General features: G+C 40.4%; 2 protein-coding genes across 2 annotated transcripts in view; one reads left to right on the top strand and one right to left on the bottom strand.

The window, feature by feature from the left end:
• The window catches only part of rarb.L (retinoic acid receptor beta L homeolog), a 620,347-nt gene that overhangs the window by 280,017 nt on the left and 318,319 nt on the right, over positions 1–22,011 (bottom strand). The gene's annotated exons all lie outside the window — the stretch shown is intronic.
• LOC121394591 (protein kinase C delta type-like) lies at positions 7,909–9,445 on the top strand. Its single transcript, XM_041566010.1, has 3 exons — positions 7,909–8,113; positions 8,710–8,772; positions 9,161–9,445. The coding sequence occupies exons 1-3, from the start codon at positions 7,926–7,928 to the stop codon at positions 9,321–9,323; spliced, it is 414 nt and encodes a 137-aa protein (XP_041421944.1). The 5' UTR covers positions 7,909–7,925; the 3' UTR covers positions 9,324–9,445.

Genomic DNA, 22,011 nt, shown 5'->3' with positions numbered 1-22,011 from the left:
CCACATAGGTGCTACCAAATAGCCCAATCACAGCCCCTTATTTGGTACCCCCAGGAATTTTTTCAATACTTTGTTGCTCCCCAACTCTTTCTATATTGGCCTTTTATATGGGCTCATGGAATGTGGCTCATGGGTGAAAAAGGTTGGGGACCCCTGCTCTAAGCAGCGTACTTGCCTACATGAAGACATTTTAGGACCATACCCACACAAACAAATATAGTATACAAAACAAATGATTTAATACCATTCTTAAAAACTGTATGCAATGGGATATTTATAAATTTGGAAGACTGTCTCTGACTCTACAGCAAAAGATATCTGAACCAAATATCAATGTAAAGTTTCAGAATACTTAATTGATACATTTTGGGCAAAAGTAACATTGAACAAACTCTAGACCTGCCAAAGGTGCGCTCACCAGAGACATGTCTCCTGGGTCTGGTGGAACACATAGTGCCAGACAAGCACAGGCGCTCCCTATTGAGACTTTGTACTTCTATGCTAGGAAATCCATTATTCTGTCATGGAAGCTACCTAACCCTCCTACCCTGAAAAGATGGAAATCTTTGATAAATGAGGCCCTCCCAATTTATAAGCTGACCTATTTGAGTCGAGGCTGTCCAGACAAATTTGACAAAGTCTGGGGCCCGTGGGCAGACACTATGGACTCAAACAACAGGTCAAATAGCACCCAGGACAGGTATGTCTGAGTGCACTGGGCAGACTACACGCCCCCCCCCCCCCCATATTGTTGTGTATTTGTTATAAGTTAAAAACAGGTTTGTTCATTCATACACTCTGCTTTGTTGGAATAATGCAAAAACGATGGTTCGGTCTCAAGTGTGAAGAAGGAATGTTGTATTGTGCCCATCGGTTAATACCTTGTTGTACAAACCAATAAATAAACCAAGGGAAAAATGTGTTGGCTCTAGTCCTAATCGCTAAATACTTAAAGGTACTATTTGAAGCACAAAATTCCTATAAATGTTGTTAAACTATAGCTCACCCTTAGAGCGAAATTACCTGGGTGTAAAAACCTCAGGCCGACACTTCAAGTTTTGATCACGGTTAATTTGATCACGCAATACGAACTCACCACATCCATCTGCTGACCTGGGTGCTGCGCCTCGAACCCGTAGCTTTAGGCCAAAATCACATCAGAAGAAGAGCACGCACTCCTGCAGCCAGTCTTACCGGTGCGTGCTTTTCTTCTGATGTGACCAAACCAATAAATAAAACCTTTAAAAAAAAAAAAACTTTCAGAATATTTATGCAGACGTTCTTTTCTTTGAGTTTCTTCATCGAATTGGGAAGGGTAAGGTATGTAAGTAGTCACTTGTTCACTTATATTTTGCCCTTGATAAAGGCCCTAATGTGGGCCCAAAACGTTGGATACACAAGCATGAATAATAAAATATGATGGTTCACTGATATTGGAGTGTGTGTTTTTCTGAACCTTATTTATATATAAACTGTATGCTGAGAAAAATATGAATAGGTCATTTTCATTCCAGCAAAACTTGACAACTTTATAACAGTCTGAATACTTTTCCATGGTTTTCTGCCTAAAAAACTACTCATGCCAAGGAATGCTCTTGATATCCAAAATATGTCTAGCAAATGAATCCTATCAGATGACAAAATATTCAGGTCTGATTTGCCACCTTTTGTGGCATAATTCCTTACACAGTCAGAAAATGCAAAAAATAACATGGAAGTCATTAAGGAAACATGTAATGCATTAATGCAAATGATATCAAGTACATTGGTTGTGAGTACTGCAAAACTTCTTGGGCCCTGGCCAAAAGCCAAAGGGCCAGGGGAGCCCCCTTATACCCAACTCCCCGGCCAAAAGGCACCTCAGAGGGCAAGGGTCTTTGCTTCAAAGTCCCTCCCTGTCCAAGCATTCAGGGTTGGGATAACTGATGGACCTCCAAAGTGGTCCAGGCATCAGGGTGTGCCCTCATAGGATATGCTTTTGACTTGGAGGCCAATGCACCGAATGCGAAAGTGTAAAAATAAGTGCTAAAAGAATAAATAGGTAGACAATATTTTACATGCTAGGCCAATGTAATGCCTCCTGGGTATCAACTCTACCCCTATGTATAAGCCCTATACTTATTGAGCATTTAATTCATAGCCTTCACCCCCCTTGCTGTTGGTAAGGTTTATTATTCATGCCTACTCCCCAATCACAGACCTCTCTGCATTAGTCACACTCCTCTTCTAAACAATAGGGAAGGGCTGAATTGCCGTCACACAGATGTAGAGCAGAGACCATGACTTTTGAGTTGTAGTTCAATAAAAGCTGTAGGAGAGGGAGGTATAGGTTGAGGATCAGGACAAATCTATGACCTACCATAAAGCCAGCAAGGTATTCATGTTCTCTTATTGAAAGAATGCTTTGCATCAGGGCTGGAACTAGGGGTAGGCAGAGTAGGCGCCCGCCTAGGGTGAAATCAAGGGGTGGGCTCACTTTTAAGGGGAATTTTATTTATAAATAAAGGGCGAAATCATGGGGGGGGCTCACTTTTAAGGGGAATTTTATTTCTATTTCTATTTTTTTTAACAACTTTTTGCATGGCCTTTAAAAGTTTTTCAATTTTATAAACTGCCTGTTCCAACCCCCTCTTGCCCGTTAATTTGTAATGAAGGCAGAAGCACCCCCCACCTCCCTCTTGACAACTGCTGGCACAGGTACATGTTTGTGGGCAATACCTTGGCTTCTGCTTGCACAGGTAAACTGATGATTAGGGGCAATATGATGGATTTTTGACTGCTGCTGGCACAACTACATATTTGGGGGCAATATTGTGGATATTTTGGCTGTACAGGTACAGATTGGGGGCAATATGAGGGATTGGCTGCTGCTGGCTCAGGTATATGGGGCAATATGGTCAGGGCCGCCTTCAGAAATCACAGGGCCCTGTACGGCAACATTTTCTGGGCCCCCTGGTCCCCACCCACCCTCAAGCCCCACCCCATATCTCAACCACCCCACAGTAAAAGGGCCACACAGACATCAGAGCTAAAACATTAAACCCCCCCCCACAAGTAATAAAACGCAATTGGTGACCAAGACCCACCACAAGTTATTAAAATCCTTCAGTTTAAAAAAAAAAAACATTGATAGTCAGATCCCCCAACAAGTTATAAAAAGCCATTAATGATCAGGGTCCGCTCTGCCAGAATTTTTTTTTAAAAAAAAACATAGCTTGCAAGGTTTTGTGTCTGAGAGGGGCCGGGCCATGCTTCACATACTTGATTAGCCGGTACCCCTGCTTTCAGTGTGCTGCCAGCTCCTGCACGCAATATTTTCTCCTTTTCAGATTTTCTGTACCCTCATTGGTTCTTTAAGGATAAGTCCCGGTAAAGCTGCATTGGGATTGGATAGGCTGAAGGGGAAGTTCCGACTTCCCCTATCCAATCCATTTACAGCTTTACCGGGACTTATCCTTAAAGAACCAATGAGGGTACAGAAAATCTGAACAGGGAGAATCTTGCGTGCACTTAGCTGCTGTCCTATTTTCTGAAGCTGGCAGCAAGCTGAAAGTAGGGGGGCCCGGCTAATCAAGTAAGTGAAGCATGGCCAGGCCCCCTTAGACACCAAACCCTTCGGGCCCGGGACAACTGTCCTCCCTGTGCCCCCTTGATGGCGGCCCTGAATATGGTGTCTGCTGTACAGGTACACACATGTTTGGGATAGTTGTGAAATCATAAACATAGGTGAGAATCATGTCCATACTGACACATCACTGATAGTTCTGTCACCTGGAATCAACTCAGTAGTGCTACTGGAGGCACCTGCACACATTCTTCTTACAAAGACTTATATAAGTACTCTCAGTTACTGTTTAGATAACTGTACCAGTCCTACTGCTCGAATCCTTACAATGTTCTGCATATCTGTAAATGTTGTGTATGTAGTTTGTACATGTAGGGACCCATATGCTCCCCTATGGCTTTACATGCCAACACTTCCTTGTACTCTGGTTGCTAAGCAAAAGCCCATGTGACTACTGTAGCTTATTAGCATAATGTGTACAGTGTATCATTGGCCCAGAGGTTGATGACAAGTTCCTGCCACTAGTGCTGGGCAGAGGGCGGGACTTCCTCTTTCCCCCCCTGTCACTCAAGGAGGAAGTGGTTGCTAATGGGAGTCTGGTGCTCAGACCCCAGTAAAGTGCATGCTTTGGTAAAGTCAGGGATACAGGGACCCCGTGAATGAGGTGTAGTCATGACAGGGTAGTTCTCTGTACCAGCACTTTCTAGGAAAATGAGGCAGATAGAGCTAGTTTAGCAATAGCAGCCTGGCTCCAACTAGGAGGGATAGCAAGGGGGTGGCTCTCCCCTCAGGCAAGACTGGTCAGTAGTGTAGGGATCACAGACTGATAGGGATTAAGGGTTAATGCTTTCCCTGATCCAATGTGTGGGGATCCAGGTCACGGTACAAATGCTCAGTAAGGCTACAAATGTATTGTTATTGCTACTTGTTATTACTCATCTTTCTATTCAAGGCTTCTCCTCTATTCACATTCTCGTCTGTTATTCAAATCAATGCATGGTTGCTAGGGTTATTTGGACCCTAGCAACCAGGTGAAATTGCAAACTGGAGAGCTGCTGAATACAAATCGAAATACGTCAAAACCAATAAATAATAACAAATGAAAACTAACTGCAAATTAACAACCCCTTTAAAGTCCACTGATAATATTTTGACTGGACCTGAGCTTCTATGGGGGGTGCACAGTTTTACATTCAGATGCCATTGCATGCAGGCTATGTCACATGCCAGAGTGGCAGTTGGAATCAGAGGTCTAGAGACAAGTACCAGTGGCAGTTGGGATCAGTACTTTGGTTTGTCTCAGACCAGAGAGCATCTCTTGGTGATTTGCGGATTTCCAAGTGATTCAAAGCGATTTTACTGTGCGGAATAGCGATTTTTATTTTTGCAGCTGAAAGCAAATTCACAAACTTTCGTTGAGGTTGCTTTTGAAGAAAGAAGAAAACCAACTTTAGTCCAATATTTGAGATCTTATTGGTACCGTCAAGATGAAGAGACGAATCGACGACAGGAGCAGCACCGAGCAAAGAAGTGGGAGAAAAAGGAGCAAAAAAGTGAAAAAACACGGGAGCAGCTCAGACAAGGAGCAAATAAAAATCCAAGGAGGAAAAAGACCCCGACGCAGCTCCTCAACAGAACGTAAGTAGAACCGGGTGATTTAATACGTCTGCATCAACTGTTTTTTGTACGTAATCCTAAAATATAATGAATCCTCATTGGTGGCAAAACAATTCTATTGGGTTGAAATGATTTTTTAGTGGAAAAAGTATTAATGATCTGTATCAGTTAAATGATCTCAGTCTATTTCAACTGTCAAAATATATTTGTCAGTTGGTTATCTAAAGAAGTGATTTATTATATATTTAACTGTGTCTCTCTGTTAATCTGTATCAGTGTAACTATATATATCATATATTTGTTTATTTATCTATCTATATATAGATGTGTGATAGTAAATATCTGCAGGTGTTTATTTATTGGTGTCAATATATGTTTGTATCTGTTTAGTGAATGGCTGCTTCTATTGCAAAAACATTTGCAGAGAAGAATTATTATTCCTGTTGTACTTATTTTTTGCATTAAAGGGGTGTTTTTTTCTGACTCTTTCCAATTTTCAAATGGGGGTCACTGAACCCATCTAAGAAACAAATGCTCTGTTAAGGCTACACATTTATAGTTCTTGCTACTTTTTATTACTCCTATCCTATTCATATTCCAGTCTCTTATTCAAATCAATGCATGGTTGCTAAGGTAATTTGGACCCTAGCAACCCAATTGCTGATGCTGCAAACTGGAGAGCTGCTGAATAAAAAGCTAAATAACTAAAAACCAATTGCAAATAGTCTCAGGATACCACTCTTTACATCATACTTAGGGTAAGGAAACACGGGGAGATTGTCGCCCTGAATCTCCCCGTGTGTCCTTACCCTAAGTATGACCCCTGCCTTCCCACCGGTTACAATGAGATATCGCTAGTGGGATGGCACTTGCTTTGATTTCCAAAGTCATCCAAAGTTTACTAGTGAGGCAACTTCGGGAGACTTCGGAAAACGAAGCACCGAGATTGTCGCCCAGAAGAAGAGGCAATTAGTCGCCAGGCGACTAAATCTCCCCGAATTCCCCCATGTGCCCTTACCCTAAAAGTTAACTCAAAGGTGGACAACTAACGACTAATTACCATTCTTTAAATTTGTTTATAGCATCTCTCTCAGAAGGAGGAAGTGGATTAAAGAGGCCCCGTGTGGAAGAAGAGCTTCCTCTCCCAGTAGCAATCAGCAACTGCACCATCCATGCTGAGCTTGGGAGTGGAACATTCGGCAAAGTAAGTGCTGGGCTTCTGGGTAACCATACCTGTGTTTTCTTATTTAGTATTAAGGAATATAAGAAGCAGGGAATTCCCATATATCTTTAATGAAGTTTACCCTGACCTTTAATGGGGTTTAACTTAACCCGGTATGGTGGCTTACCAATTCTATAATCACAACTTTGTAACTAAAAACCCTGTTTTTGTAAATAAATTTACTTCCAGAGATACTAAACTACTTATCAAACAGGGGAATAGGGAATGTGCATTGATCAATCCCCCTCTTTTTTTACATATCTTATATAAATAACTGTTAAGGAAAGGTCAGATAGACCCTGGTCTAGAGGCAAATATTCTGAGGTAAAAGGCGGGCCCTTTTCATAAATGTATCACTAGCAAATGTCTTGGGATGAATAGTTTATGTTTATTATATACAGATAGAATGTGAAACAATTTGGAACTGGCTTGTGGGGGAGTAGCACAAAAGTGGCCTATGGTGACAAAGGTAAATCCAGCCATGGATCATAGAAGTGGACTTCTAACATTTTATTTCTTATTCTGCCTTTTTTAGGTATGGTTGGTATCTTTTCCTAACAGGAGCCAACATATGGCCATCAAGGTTATCAAGAAGAGCGAGAAGACCAACATGTCCGTCATCATCACTGAGGCCCGGGTACTGAAGACGGCTGCTGGATGCCCCTATCTTTGCCAAGGTCATGGATCATTCCAAACACAGGTACAACATATCATCACTAACTATATAGGGTATTTCACATTTAGGTTAACTTAAATATTCCCAAAGAGGGCAGGATGTAAACAGGGTGGGTCACGGAATCTGCAGTGGAGTACCTGGGATACCATATTTGCAACTTTATATAAGAATACTCTTACTATACCAGAGAACCACAAAATGTATATAAATAACCCCATTTACGTTTTTACATTTTCCATGAGCTCCAAAATAGTATTGTTCAGAAAATGCCACCTATAGCTTTCCCTTGCCAGTCTACATAGGAGGCTAGAAGAGCTAGCATTCTTATAGTTATTTTAGTAAACGCCAAGGACAGCAACCATGGGTGCAGGATGAGTAAAGGTGTGGGGCAGCTCAAGCTAAAACACACGCAAGATAAGCAGGTCCGCCATTGGGAGGGTATTGAGAGAGGAGACTGCATTAGAAGGGGGGGCAAGCCGAATAATGAGAGTAAAGCAAATTGTGTACATTATATATGAATTTACTTACCCAATTTCAGCAAAAACTGCACTCACTTGCCTAAAAACTTACAGTAATTTACATAGAAGCTTTTGTAACTTGCATATCAAGCAATGGCAGGGGCACATTTCACTGACCCCTAATGAATGAAAACCCTTATATTCCACTGCTCCCAATAAGCCGACTGACTTTAGCAAATATACTGCAGCTACGTATCAGTCTCACTGGGCCCCCTATAGTTCCTGGGGCCTCCAAGTAAAAGTAAAATCTACCTAACTGCTAATTAAACATTTATTTAGTACACAAGGATATTGACCAAAGAATGTTGCTACTGTGCGCTCACGTTCATGTCTCTAAAAAAGACACTTTGTGCAAAACTTTGTAATCACATGTTTTCAGCCATATGTGCTTGTAGTTATTTTGCCTTTTGTTTCTTTAACCAGCGGCATGCTCTGCTCGCTATGGAGTATGTCAGTGGAGGGACCCTAAGAAATGTCATCAGGAATGCCGGCCAGCTAGAGAAGGACTTAGTAACGTAAGTGACTTTATGTGTTTGTAATGGGGTAACAGAGCAGGAGCTGGCCTAGAGTACATGCAGAAGGAAGGATGGAAAGAGGTCAGCATTCGGAATCTTCAGCCAACTGATTTTCATCTTTTGTTTTTGTAAAGGAAATCAGCTAGGGAATCTATGTATGTAATATATCTGTAATGGCACAACAAATAATATCTTTCTCTTCTATAAAGTGCTGTCCTGTAGCTTCACTTCCCATTGCAGTAAACCCACTGTCCTTACAGCAAGCAAATATGTACAATCACCTCATTAAAATTTGCTAGAATGGGGCAAAAAGAGTTCTGTCTCACCCTGTATGGAGTGCAGCCTTTGTTAAGACACATGGAGATGTGACCGTCATTCAGAATGCTGAATGCTTGAAGGACTAGGGCAACCCCTTGCATTGAGCTGTAAGGGCCATGGTTTTATGTCCCATAGCACTCCTACAGGTGTGCCTAGCCTTGAGATAGTGGCCCTCATATATTACAGCAGGGCCAAAGCACCGTTATAATAATAACTATAGTATAAACAAAGCAAACAAATGTACTCACTATGGAAATGTTAATTTCTTTTCTCCAAAGATTCTACGCAGCAGAACTGGTGTGCGGCCTGCAGTTTCTCCACTCTAAAGGGATTATTCATCGGTATGTAAAATTTATAAACATCCCATATATTATCTTTCTGTTCATATATTGTTTCTGCAAACCTATTGTTCTCTCAAATAAAATTAATCTTATGCAAATGGCACATGGTGCATTTTGCCACCTGTATGTTATACTCCTTTTATTGCAATGCATTGAAATCACTGCCAGGATATCAGTAATAAAGTATTAAAAATAGAGTATTAAGAAAATGGAGTATTAAACAAACTGTAACACCCCATGAATTTGGGGAAGAGGGTTCACATTCCTTCTCACCCCCACTCATAAAATAGTACTGGCTGACTCCCAACATTTACACTTACCTCTCACACTACTTATCTGCTCTTTATCAATTCCTTTTAATTTTTTAACCCTAATGTTTACCTTGCAGGGATCTTAAACCAGCTAATGTCCTGGTAACCAACGAGGGACATATAAAGATCGTCGACTTTGGTTTGGCAGCTGAGGGCGTGTTTGGAAAGAAAAAAATCAAGGGCGCAAAAGGAACACTGCCCTTTATGGCTCCAGAGGTATGTGACTGTGATTTAATTTAAATGCTTATAGCAGAGGTACTAGAGGTGTGCTTATACTACGTCTATTTCATGCATTTGAATACTCAAATAAAAAATATGTATTTTTAGTGTTTCGCTGTTACAGACTTGGGACCTGTAATCCAGAATGTTAGGGACCTGGGGTTTTCCGGATAACGGATCTTTCCTTAATTTGGATCTTCATGCCTTAAGTCTACTAGAAAATCATGTAAACATTAAATAACCCAATAGGCTGGTATTGTTTCCAATAAAAAATAATTATACCTTATTTTGGATCAAGTACAAGCTACTGTTTTATTATTTAGAGAAAAAGGAAATCATTTTTAAAAATTTTGATTATTTATATAAAATGGAGTCTATGGGAGAAGGCCTTTCCATAATTCAGAGCTTTCTGGATAACGGTTTTCCAGATAAGGGATCCTATACCTGTATATGATTTTTTTCTATACAAGGCAATTCAGATTAAAAGGGGAACAAAAGTCAATCACTAGGTGGGGGTGCCAGATAGCATGCTCTGGGTTCCTTCCTACACATCATTTTAACTGTTCCCAGGTAACCACTGTGCTGCCCAGGGTGGGACACATGCACCCTAGAGTAATTGCTGGGAGTTTACTACTCATGTGAACAGCTTCAGCACAAGAGAGAGTTACAGAAAGAGCAAAGGTTTAGTTAAATGCATGCACTAGAGGATTTTAATAACAATCTTTTTTCTTTCTTCAAATCTAGGTTTTAAAAGAGAAGAGATATAATAGAGGAGTAGACTGGTGGGCATTAGGGATCATCGTATCTAAAATGGCATGTGGGACCTCACCATTCATAGAGTACGGCAACAGTACAGAATGCCGTTTATCGATTCTTCTTGAACAGCCATGCATTCTGATAAGGTTCAGCCCCGAATTGCAAGATCTCCTGCGAATGGTAAGTATTGGAATTTATGGAGAGGGTATAACTAGTTCTGCTATATTATATCATTTTCCAGAGAACTGATACTGTTCCTAGAGATCTAGCAGTGACACTAACTGGATATTCTTGTTTGCTGAATAGTGTATAGGCAATTGGACAAAATCCCTGTGCTATGAGGGTATTACTGACAGGTGTGTAGTTTCATATTAGCAATAAATATCTGATAATGTTTTCTTTCTTTAGCTCCTGAAGAAAAATCCAAAAGAACGACTGGGCTGCAATGGAAATATTCGGGAGCACCCATTTTTTAATGCCATTGATTGGGTGCAAATAGAAAACCGGACTCTACCACCTCCTTCCCAGCCAAAAGCAGTAAGTACATGACTACATGTGTTTTGGTAGGCTACTGCTTATTATGAATAGGCACTTATCTTGAAATCTCTAGATGTTTGTGTTTTAATATATATTCAGGGCTAGAGACCAGTGTCTTCCTGTACAACAGTATCTACATAGCCGGTTAGGACTAGGCCTAGGTTTATTAACTCTGTGGGAAACGCTCAATGGCATTCCACAACAAATACAATTGCACTTAATATTTTGTATTGTACTATTGCCATCTACTTTACTTACATTTTTTTTGGTAACAAACTAATTTATATTTTGTTTAACTGCAGTTGTCACCTGTGGATTTTAAGAAGACATGCGAGGAGCCACCATCATTCTTGGAGTCCCTGAAACATACTATCACATCAGGTGATCAGGTATCTCTTCAAGATATGGCATGTCTGGATTAAATTTCACAGGTTCCAGACATTTCTAGACCTTTTGGCACTGATGGTGATCTTATACCCTACCATCGTCCCCATGCCACGACAAACATCAGGCCCCATTATCAATTCAATGACTTCCAGTCTTCTGTCCTCATTATATCTCTTTCATCTCAATTTTGGCCTACCGGAGGTTCCATCAGTTGCCATCTGCCCCAGGGTTTGGCCCTTGATATAAAACTCTGCCTTTTTTTATTAGCCCCTGCCTCTGCCATCACCCTCTTCTAACACTTGCCACTAGTCATTACCATCAGCCTTTGCCCCCACACCAATGGTCTATCACTCACCATTTCCATTATTCCCTGGCTAAATCATCACCACCTATTTATGGGCCTTTCCATCTGGTTCTGTCTGACTCTTCCTATCAGTTACTGTCTCTGGCCCTCAGTCCATTTCATCGGCTCCTCACCTCTAGCCCTATTATCTATACTAGTGTCATTTACCGTGAGCTCCTACTATTGGGTCCTGTATCATCATGAATCCAGCATTACCATTGGCCCTAAAACCTTTGCACCCAGGGGTGATTCTGCCCTCACTTCAACCCTGAGGCAGCCTACCAGATGCCACTCCTCTTAACCCCCGTGGTTACCTTTTAACCAGGTAGAAGCGGGCTGCATCATTGTGCAGAGAAATTTCTCACTCTGCACTAAAATAGTCTAAATTCCCCTTTAAAAAAGATTAAGTTGACACTTAAGGGTACTAGGAACAACTTTTTGCCTCCCCTGTAACCCATAGGCATTACTGTCTGAGGCAAGTACCTCAACTAGCCTCATAGCGGGAGCGTCCTTATTTGCACCACACAGTACACTTTAATATTATCCCCACCTTTCATTCTAACTCAAGTTATTTCATTTATGTATGTTATGTTTGGCTAAGGTATATAACCAAAGGACTCTTATTATTTTCTTAAATATGGATTTATTTAAAACATGAATTTATCAAGACAACCTGTAATTGTATAGGCCATTAAATAGAAATAAACAGAAAGTAAAACATGAAATAGGAAACTAGAGTATAGTCTAACAACAATACTGCACACAGTTCACTACTGATCCAGGGATTTATCCGATTGCCATATTGGAGTCAGGAAGGAATTTTTTTCCCCCTCTGAAGCACACTGGACACAGCTTCAGATGAGGTTTTTTTTGCCTTCCTCTGGATCAAGATAAATAGGAATTTTATGAAGATAAACAAGAATTTTGTGAATAAAATGTTGAATCGTGTGGCTATTAATATTTTTTAACCTTACACATTAAAGTACTACTAATTACTAAATTATGCAGGATAAGGTAGGATGGAATGCTTAAAAATGACAGAATAGAGGAACAAAACCTATATAATTAAGTTAAAATAAAATGTCAAAAACTACATTGGTTAAAAGAAATCATAGTTCCGTATTACCTCATTAGAACCCCCCTATTATAGCACCACCCTCGTATTGGTAATTTAATTTTTTTAACAAATTTGCCTTAAATTATAGGAAATAAATTAAATATCAGGCATTTTATTCAGTGGTATAGGCATAGCAAGGGAACATATCATAGCTTAAATAAAATAAAACAAACTTGATTTCAATGATTAAATATGGTAGAAAATAATATTTAGGACCAGCAATAAAGTAGATGAATTTTGTACAAAATAACTAAAATAGACTAATTTAAACAGAAAAGTTGCAGCCATATTAATCCACAGGTGAAAGGTTAGTATTTCTGATAATTATTTAAATTAGCAGTAATTTTTTAGGGCTCACTGTTAAATGAAAGACCTTTGTCTTCCTCGGGTTCAACCAGCAATCTTTATTATTAATGCTTCTTGAACCTACGGAAGAAGAAATGTCTCTCTCAAACACTAGCTGTAATAGTTCTTAGTACAAATAAAAAGTATATCCCAACAATACTTACTTTTTGCCTCTCTAATAAGATGGTTAGGATACAGGGGCAATTCTAGTGATGCCGCCCCCTGCTCCCCAGGGGTTACTTTTACTGAGCCAGAGTGGGTCCAGCGGGGCAGCGTCACTAGTGCTTTTTGCACTAGAGGAGTCAAATTTCCAGTTTAAAAAAGAGAAATTTGGATTTTAAAGTTACCAGGAGTGCCTTTTTGCCACCCCTGTTAACTTGTGGGCTGCTCCAGTCTGAGGCGAATTTCTCAAGTCGCCTCATGGTGGCAGCGCCCCTGTTAGGATAGGTTAGGGACCTGCTCAGAGAGTCTACCTTGACGTGGTGGCAGGCTTGATATCCTTTGGCCAAACATATGTCATTTTCCTAAAGTACCAGAATGATTATTGGATGCCATTCAGGTTGTACAGAACTACACGATTATTGATTCTTGAGTCTTGACCACAGAAGAAACCAACTGAGACGACTGAAGATAAATCTCATCAGCGAATATTTCCTTTACTCAGTTTGATATTCCTCTTTCTGTAATAAAGTTATCCAGGAATCCTATTGTTATGGTGTTTTCTGTGTATCATACCATTTATTGGCCAACACCTTCACTGAGTTATACTTTAGTAATCCTAGCATCACAGATATAGGGTTGCCACCTTACCCCTTTAAAACCAAACACATATGGAATACACAACCTGCATGGATAATTAACAAATCATTTAGATGCATGGCTCCACATAAATCAGTTCAGTCTGCAGCATGCATCTAAATAAACCATGCAGGCTGTGGATTGCACATGTGTTCAGTTTTAAAGGGGTGAGGTATGTGTCTCATTCACCCATCCATGGATAGATTTACTATTGCTCTGGTACAGAAAAAAGGGTTAATATAGAGACACTGGCATGTGAGCAGGAGTTTAGTCTTTAATGTAGCAATATAGACAAACTGGCAGTGCTACATCCAGAAGTCCTTTGGGACGTGTCAGTAAAAGACAGTGAATGGAAGGGAGTGATTGTTTCCATTTCAGGATGATCCTGCTAAGTTCATCTTTGGTAAAGTTGCAGTACTTGCCTCCCTGGAATGGGAAGAGAAATGCAGTCTGTACTACTGTCAGTGGGGCAGCTGTAACAGCAGGAGAGGAGGCCTCTGTGGGAAGTGACTTTGTTATAAGTGGCCATGTATAACTAGGGAAATAGGAATCACACACAATACTGAAATTGTGCAACAACAGCTGCAGCCAGTTGGTTTATTTGGAGCAGCATGCACATATAGGCGCTAGGACTTCAGCCCCTTCCTCAATGCAATGCTCACAACACACAGCAAGTCATGTGACCTAATAAACCGCATTCCCATCTCCCAGCAAACTTGTCACTGCACCCTCAGCTTTGTGTGCGGTTCTTATTTCCCATTTAGGGAAGGACTCCACAGGCTATTTCGACGTGATCCGACGCGCTGCGCAGGCGTCACGTTGGATGCGACAGAAAAAAGTTAAGTAATAACTTTGTCGGATGGTGTTGCAGCGTTGATCCGAAACTACTATCGGATGGAGACGCTGCATGCGGCGTTAGCATCTGACAGTCGTGTCGCGTTGGATCTTTGATACGACTTCATCTGACATTTCCATCTCTTACCTTATTTCCGTTGCATCCGACATGACGCCTGCATTTTTGCGCAGCTCGTCGGATCGCGCCAAAATTACCCGTGGAGTCCTGCTCTTACGGATCACGAGGAATGTGAGATTGCTTTAGTCTTAGACATTGGTATTTTGTCTGCCCTCCTAAAAACACTACAAAATACTTGGGCAGCAAAACATCTTTGGCCCTGAATGTGCCCTAATATTAGCTGCCAGAAAGCACCCAATCTGCCCACTATATGTAGAAACTGGGACAGCGCTGACCAAGGCTTATGTACTAATTCTAAAATATTAGGCAATATCTATAAAGCAATCAAACATTTAGTTTTAACTTATTAATTGCTCCATGTAAATAAAAGCTGATTGCCCTTTAGTAGGTCTCCATGTCCTAATAAAGACTTTTTACTTTTTACATCTGACTTCTTCATTTTTTGGAAACCCTCACAACTCTGTGATACAGTGTTCTTGGCTTTTTGCACCTTGGGACTGAGGTGAACTGTGAGTGTTTTCATATTTATATTTTTCTGTTATTTTTTGTATTTCATAATTATTTTTGTGAGGTGGCATTATAGATTTTTCCATTGTGGCAGCAGCACAGACTAAAGTATCTGCCCTTTAGTTGCTCTGGGTTATTAGATCAGGACACTACGGATTTATCAAGGGTCAAATTTCAAGGGTTAATAAACCCTCAAATTCGACCTTCGAAGTAAAATCCATTCGAATATCGAATTCGAAGGATTTTAGCACAAATACTTCGATCGATCGAATAAAAATACTTCGATCTAACGATAAAATCCTTCGACTCGAACGATTCAAAGGATTTTAAGCGATCGATCGAAGGATTTTTATTCTATCAAAAAAAACGTAGAAAAGTGCTGGGGAAGGTCCCCATAGGCTAACATTGCAGCTCGGTATGTTTAAAGTAGCGAAGTATGAAGTCGAAGTATTTTTTAAAGGGACAGTACATCGACTATCGAATGGTCAAATGATTTTAACTTCGAATCGTTGTAATCATTACTTTCGATCGAATTTGACCCATTCGATGGTCAAAGTACCCAAAAAAATACTTCGAAATTCAAATTTTTTTCATTCGAATTCTTCACTTGAGCTTAGTAAATCCGCCCCTACATGTTTCTACATAGGTTTATCACAATCAAACCTGCACAAAATATTCACAGTGTTTTGCATAGAAATAGTAGAACTCAGATTAGTATCATTTACTAACAGATCTACATCAATGTTCTAATTAAACCCAACTGTTTCCACTGCTGATAAACCCTGTTATTGAACTTGGATTGACACTGTCTTGAGTCAAATATGGCACTTGTTAGGTGTTTCATTCATTTGCTTCCCACTATAATCAGAAATCTGCAAAAAAAAAGGCTTCGGGTAACACTTTGGCAATGAACAATAATAAATAAAAAAACGAATAAGCGTTGTAAGGTTGATGCCAGTATTGACTTACTGAAATTATTATTATCTTGATTATCAGCTTGAAAATAGGAATTCTGAAAGTTGTACAAATGCATGTATAGCCTATGACAGCATATTTGAGTTCCATGTACAGGTATAGGATCATAACTCCATTAAATCAAAATAATCCAGATTTTTAAAAATTATTTCCTTTTTCCCTGTAATAATAAAACAGTGCATTGTACTTTATCCCATCTAAGATATAATTAATCCTTATTGGAGGCAAACCCGGCTATTTAGGTTTATTTAATGTTTACATGATTTTCTACTAGGCTTAAGGTATGAAGATCCAAATTAAAGAAAGATCCGCTATCCTGAAAACCCCAGGTCCCGAGCATTCTGGGTAATAGGTCCATTACCTGTACTTGTATAGTTTCACCAAACCCTAAAATTCAGCAGCCAAGTTCCAGGTACATCAGAATTAGAGTTAAATGTGTCTACATGGTTAATATAGTATATAACGCACCCTACTGTAATTTATAAAGCTATTAGATGTCACTGAAGAGTCAAGTGACATATATATACTTTTTAATCATTACATAATAATATTGCTTTGGCTATTGGCTACAAATACAGATGAATGGCAGAATATTTAGAATAAACCCCCAGGAAGATCTTGGCCAACAGTTCAGTACCGCCAATCAGAGCGCAGCCAGTCCACATCGGTGTTACCAAATAGCCAATCACAGCCTTTATTTGGTACCCCCCAGGAACTTTTTCAATACTTATGTTGCTCCCCAACTCTGTCTATATTGGGTTTTTATATGGGCTCATGGAATGTGGCTCATGGGTGAAAAAGGTTGGGCTGCTCTAAGCAGCGTACTTGCCTACATGAAGACATTTTAGGAGCATACCCACACAAACAAATATAGTATACAAAATAAATTATTTAATACCATTCTTAAAAACTGTATGCAATGCGATATTTATAAATTTGGAAGACTGTCTCTAACTCTAAAGCAAAAGATATCTGAACCAAATTTCAGTATATTTATGCAGACGTTCCTTTCTTTGAGTTTCTTCATCGAATTGGGAAGGGTAAGGTATGTAAGTAGTCACTTGTTCACTTATATTTTGCCCTTGATAAAGGCCCTAATGTGGGCCCAAAACGTTGGATACACAAGCATGAATAATAAAATATGATGGTTCACTGATATTGGAGTGTGTGTTTTTCTGAACCTTATTTATATATAAACTGTATGCTGATATGTCACTAATTCAAATACATTCAAATCTAATCATGTGGACTTGAATAAAAATACTTGCTGAGAAAAATATGAATAGGTCATTTTCAATTCAGCAAAACTTGACAACTTTATAACAGTCTGAATACTTTTCCATGGTTTTCTGCCTAAAAAACTACTGATGCCAAGGAATGCTCTTGATATCCAAAATATGTCTAGCAAATGAATCCTATCAGATGACAAAATATTCAGGTCTGATTTGCCACCTTTTGTGGCACAATTCCTTCCACAGTCAGAAAAAGCAAACAATAACATGGAAGGCATTATGGAAACATGTAATTCCTTAATGCAAATGATTTCATGTACATTGGTTGTGAGTACTGCAAAACTTCTGGATCCCTGGCCAAAAGCCACAAAAAGATCCAGAGTCTTCAGACTCACCTTCGCCAAGGCCAGGGGAGCCCCCTTATCCCCAACTCCCCAGCCAAAAGGCACCTCAGGGGGAAAGGGTCTTTGCTGCAAAGTCTCTCCCTGTCCAATCCGAAAGCCTTCAGGGTCGGGATAACTGATGGACCTCCAAAGAGGTCCAAGCATCAGGGTGTTCCCTCATAGGGTATGCTTTTGACTTGGAGGCCAATGCACCGAATGCGAAAGTGTAATGAAGGCAGAAGCACTCCCCACCTCCCTCTTGGCAGCTGCTGGCACAGGTACATGTTTGTGGGCAATACCTTGGCTTCTGCTTGGGGCCCTGTACGGCAACATTTTCTGGGCCCACTTGTCCCGGCCCACCCTCAAGCCTCACCCCATATCTCAACCACCCCACAGTAAAAAGGACTCACAGACATCAGAGCTAAAACATTAAACCCCCCTAAGCTATAAAAAGCCATTGGTGGCCAGCCCCCCCCCCACACATGTTATAAAAAGCCATTGGTGATCAGGTTACCCCACTAAAAGTAAAAAAAAAAAATAATGGCCTGCCCCCCCCCTCCCACAAGTTATAAAACTCTATTGGTGGCCAGGACCCCACACAATTTATTAAAATCCACTGGTGAACAGGACCCCCTTCAATTTAAAAAAAAAAAAAAACTGGTGGCCAGAGTTATAGTTATAAAAAGCCATTGGTGGCCTCCTTTAAGTTAAAAAAACTTGGTGACCAGACCCCCCAAAATTTGTTAAAAAATAGCTTTCCTGAGTTTTGTGTCTGAGAGGGGCCTGGCCATGCTTCACATACTTCATTAGTCGGGCCCCCTGCTTTCAGTGTGCTGCCAGCTCCTGCACGCAAGATTTTCTCCTGTTCAGATTTTCTGTACCCTCATTGGTTCTTTAAGGATAAGTCCCGGTAAAGCTGCATTGGGATTGGATAGGCTGAAGGGGAAGTTTCTTCTTCCCCTATCCAATCCATTTACAGCTTTACCGGGACTTAGCCTTAAAGAACCAATGAGGGTACAGATTATCTGAACAGGGAGAATCTTGCGTGCACTTAGCTGCTGTCCTATTTTCTGAAGCTGGCAGCAAGCTGAAAGTAGGGGGGCCTGGCTAATCAAGTAAGTGAAGCATGGCCAGGCCCCCTTAGACACCAAACCCTTCGGGCCCGGGACAACTGTCCACCCTGTGCCCCCTTGATGGCGGCCCTGAATATGGTGTCTGCTGTACAGGTACACACATGTTTGGGATAGTTGTGAAATCATAAACATAGGTGAGAATCATGTCCATACTGACACATCACTGATAGTTCTGTCACCTGGAATCAACTCAGTAGTGCTACTGGAGGCACCTGCACACATTCTTCTTACAAAGACTTATATAAGTACTCTCAGTTACTGTTTAGATAACTGTACCAGTCCTACTGCTCGAATCCTTACAATGTTCTGCATATCTGTAAATGTTGTGTATGTAGTTTGTACATGTAGGGACCCATATGCTCCCCTATGGCTTTACATGCCAACACTTCCTTGTACTCTGGTTGCTAAGCAAAAGCCCATGTGACTACTGTAGCTTATTAGCATAATGTGTACAGTGTATCATTGGCCCAGAGGTTGATGACAAGTTCCTGCCACTAGTGCTGGGCAGAGGGCGGGACTTCCTCTTTCCCCCCCTGTCACTCAAGGAGGAAGTGGTTGCTAATGGGAGTCTGGTGCTCAGACCCCAGTAAAGTGCATGCTTTGGTAAAGTCAGGGATACAGGGACCCCGTGAATGAGGTGTAGTCATGACAGGGTAGTTCTCTGTACCAGCACTTTCTAGGAAAATGAGGCAGATAGAGCTAGTTTAGCAATAGCAGCCTGGCTCCAACTAGGAGGGATAGCAAGGGGGTGGCTCTCCCCTCAGGCAAGACTGGTCAGTAGTGTAGGGATCACAGACTGATAGGGATTAAGGGTTAATGCTTTCCCTGATCCAATGTGTGGGGATCCAGGTCACGGTACAAATGCTCAGTAAGGCTACAAATGTATTGTTATTGCTACTTGTTATTACTCATCTTTCTATTCAAGGCTTCTCCTCTATTCACATTCTCGTCTGTTATTCAAATCAATGCATGGTTGCTAGGGTTATTTGGACCCTAGCAACCAGGTGAAATTGCAAACTGGAGAGCTGCTGAATACAAATCGAAATACGTCAAAACCAATAAATAATAACAAATGAAAACTAACTGCAAATTAACAACCCCTTTAAAGTCCACTGATAATATTTTGACTGGACCTGAGCTTCTATGGGGGGTGCACAGTTTTACATTCAGATGCCATTGCATGCAGGCTATGTCACATGCCAGAGTGGCAGTTGGAATCAGAGGTCTAGAGACAAGTACCAGTGGCAGTTGGGATCAGTACTTTGGTTTGTCTCAGACCAGAGAGCATCTCTTGGTGATTTGCGGATTTCCAAGTGATTCAAAGCGATTTTACTGTGCGGAATAGCGATTTTTATTTTTGCAGCTGAAAGCAAATTCACAAACTTTCGTTGAGGTTGCTTTTGAAGAAAGAAGAAAACCAACTTTAGTCCAATATTTGAGATCTTATTGGTACCGTCAAGATGAAGAGACGAATCGACGACAGGAGCAGCACCGAGCAAAGAAGTGGGAGAAAAAGGAGCAAAAAAGTGAAAAAACACGGGAGCAGCTCAGACAAGGAGCAAATAAAAATCCAAGGAGGAAAAAGACCCCGACGCAGCTCCTCAACAGAACGTAAGTAGAACCGGGTGATTTAATACGTCTGCATCAACTGTTTTTTGTACGTAATCCTAAAATATAATGAATCCTCATTGGTGGCAAAACAATTCTATTGGGTTGAAATGATTTTTTAGTGGAAAAAGTATTAATGATCTGTATCAGTTAAATGATCTCAGTCTATTTCAACTGTCAAAATATATTTGTCAGTTGGTTATCTAAAGAAGTGATTTATTATATATTTAACTGTGTCTCTCTGTTAATCTGTATCAGTGTAACTATATATATCATATATTTGTTTATTTATCTATCTATATATAGATGTGTGATAGTAAATATCTGCAGGTGTTTATTTATTGGTGTCAATATATGTTTGTATCTGTTTAGTGAATGGCTGCTTCTATTGCAAAAACATTTGCAGAGAAGAATTATTATTCCTGTTGTACTTATTTTTTGCATTAAAGGGGTGTTTTTTTCTGACTCTTTCCAATTTTCAAATGGGGGTCACTGAACCCATCTAAGAAACAAATGCTCTGTTAAGGCTACACATTTATAGTTCTTGCTACTTTTTATTACTCCTATCCTATTCATATTCCAGTCTCTTATTCAAATCAATGCATGGTTGCTAAGGTAATTTGGACCCTAGCAACCCAATTGCTGATGCTGCAAACTGGAGAGCTGCTGAATAAAAAGCTAAATAACTAAAAACCAATTGCAAATAGTCTCAGGATACCACTCTTTACATCATACTTAGGGTAAGGAAACACGGGGAGATTGTCGCCCTGAATCTCCCCGTGTGTCCTTACCCTAAGTATGACCCCTGCCTTCCCACCGGTTACAATGAGATATCGCTAGTGGGATGGCACTTGCTTTGATTTCCAAAGTCATCCAAAGTTTACTAGTGAGGCAACTTCGGGAGACTTCGGAAAACGAAGCACCGAGATTGTCGCCCAGAAGAAGAGGCAATTAGTCGCCAGGCGACTAAATCTCCCCGAATTCCCCCATGTGCCCTTACCCTAAAAGTTAACTCAAAGGTGGACAACTAACGACTAATTACCATTCTTTAAATTTGTTTATAGCATCTCTCTCAGAAGGAGGAAGTGGATTAAAGAGGCCCCGTGTGGAAGAAGAGCTTCCTCTCCCAGTAGCAATCAGCAACTGCACCATCCATGCTGAGCTTGGGAGTGGAACATTCGGCAAAGTAAGTGCTGGGCTTCTGGGTAACCATACCTGTGTTTTCTTATTTAGTATTAAGGAATATAAGAAGCAGGGAATTCCCATATATCTTTAATGAAGTTTACCCTGACCTTTAATGGGGTTTAACTTAACCCGGTATGGTGGCTTACCAATTCTATAATCACAACTTTGTAACTAAAAACCCTGTTTTTGTAAATAAATTTACTTCCAGAGATACTAAACTACTTATCAAACAGGGGAATAGGGAATGTGCATTGATCAATCCCCCTCTTTTTTTACATATCTTATATAAATAACTGTTAAGGAAAGGTCAGATAGACCCTGGTCTAGAGGCAAATATTCTGAGGTAAAAGGCGGGCCCTTTTCATAAATGTATCACTAGCAAATGTCTTGGGATGAATAGTTTATGTTTATTATATACAGATAGAATGTG

Source organism: Xenopus laevis, chromosome 6L, assembly GCF_017654675.1.
Source record: "Xenopus laevis strain J_2021 chromosome 6L, Xenopus_laevis_v10.1, whole genome shotgun sequence".
Lineage (NCBI taxonomy): Eukaryota > Metazoa > Chordata > Amphibia > Anura > Pipidae > Xenopus > Xenopus laevis.
This window is presented reverse-complemented; position numbering and strand designations above follow the sequence as displayed.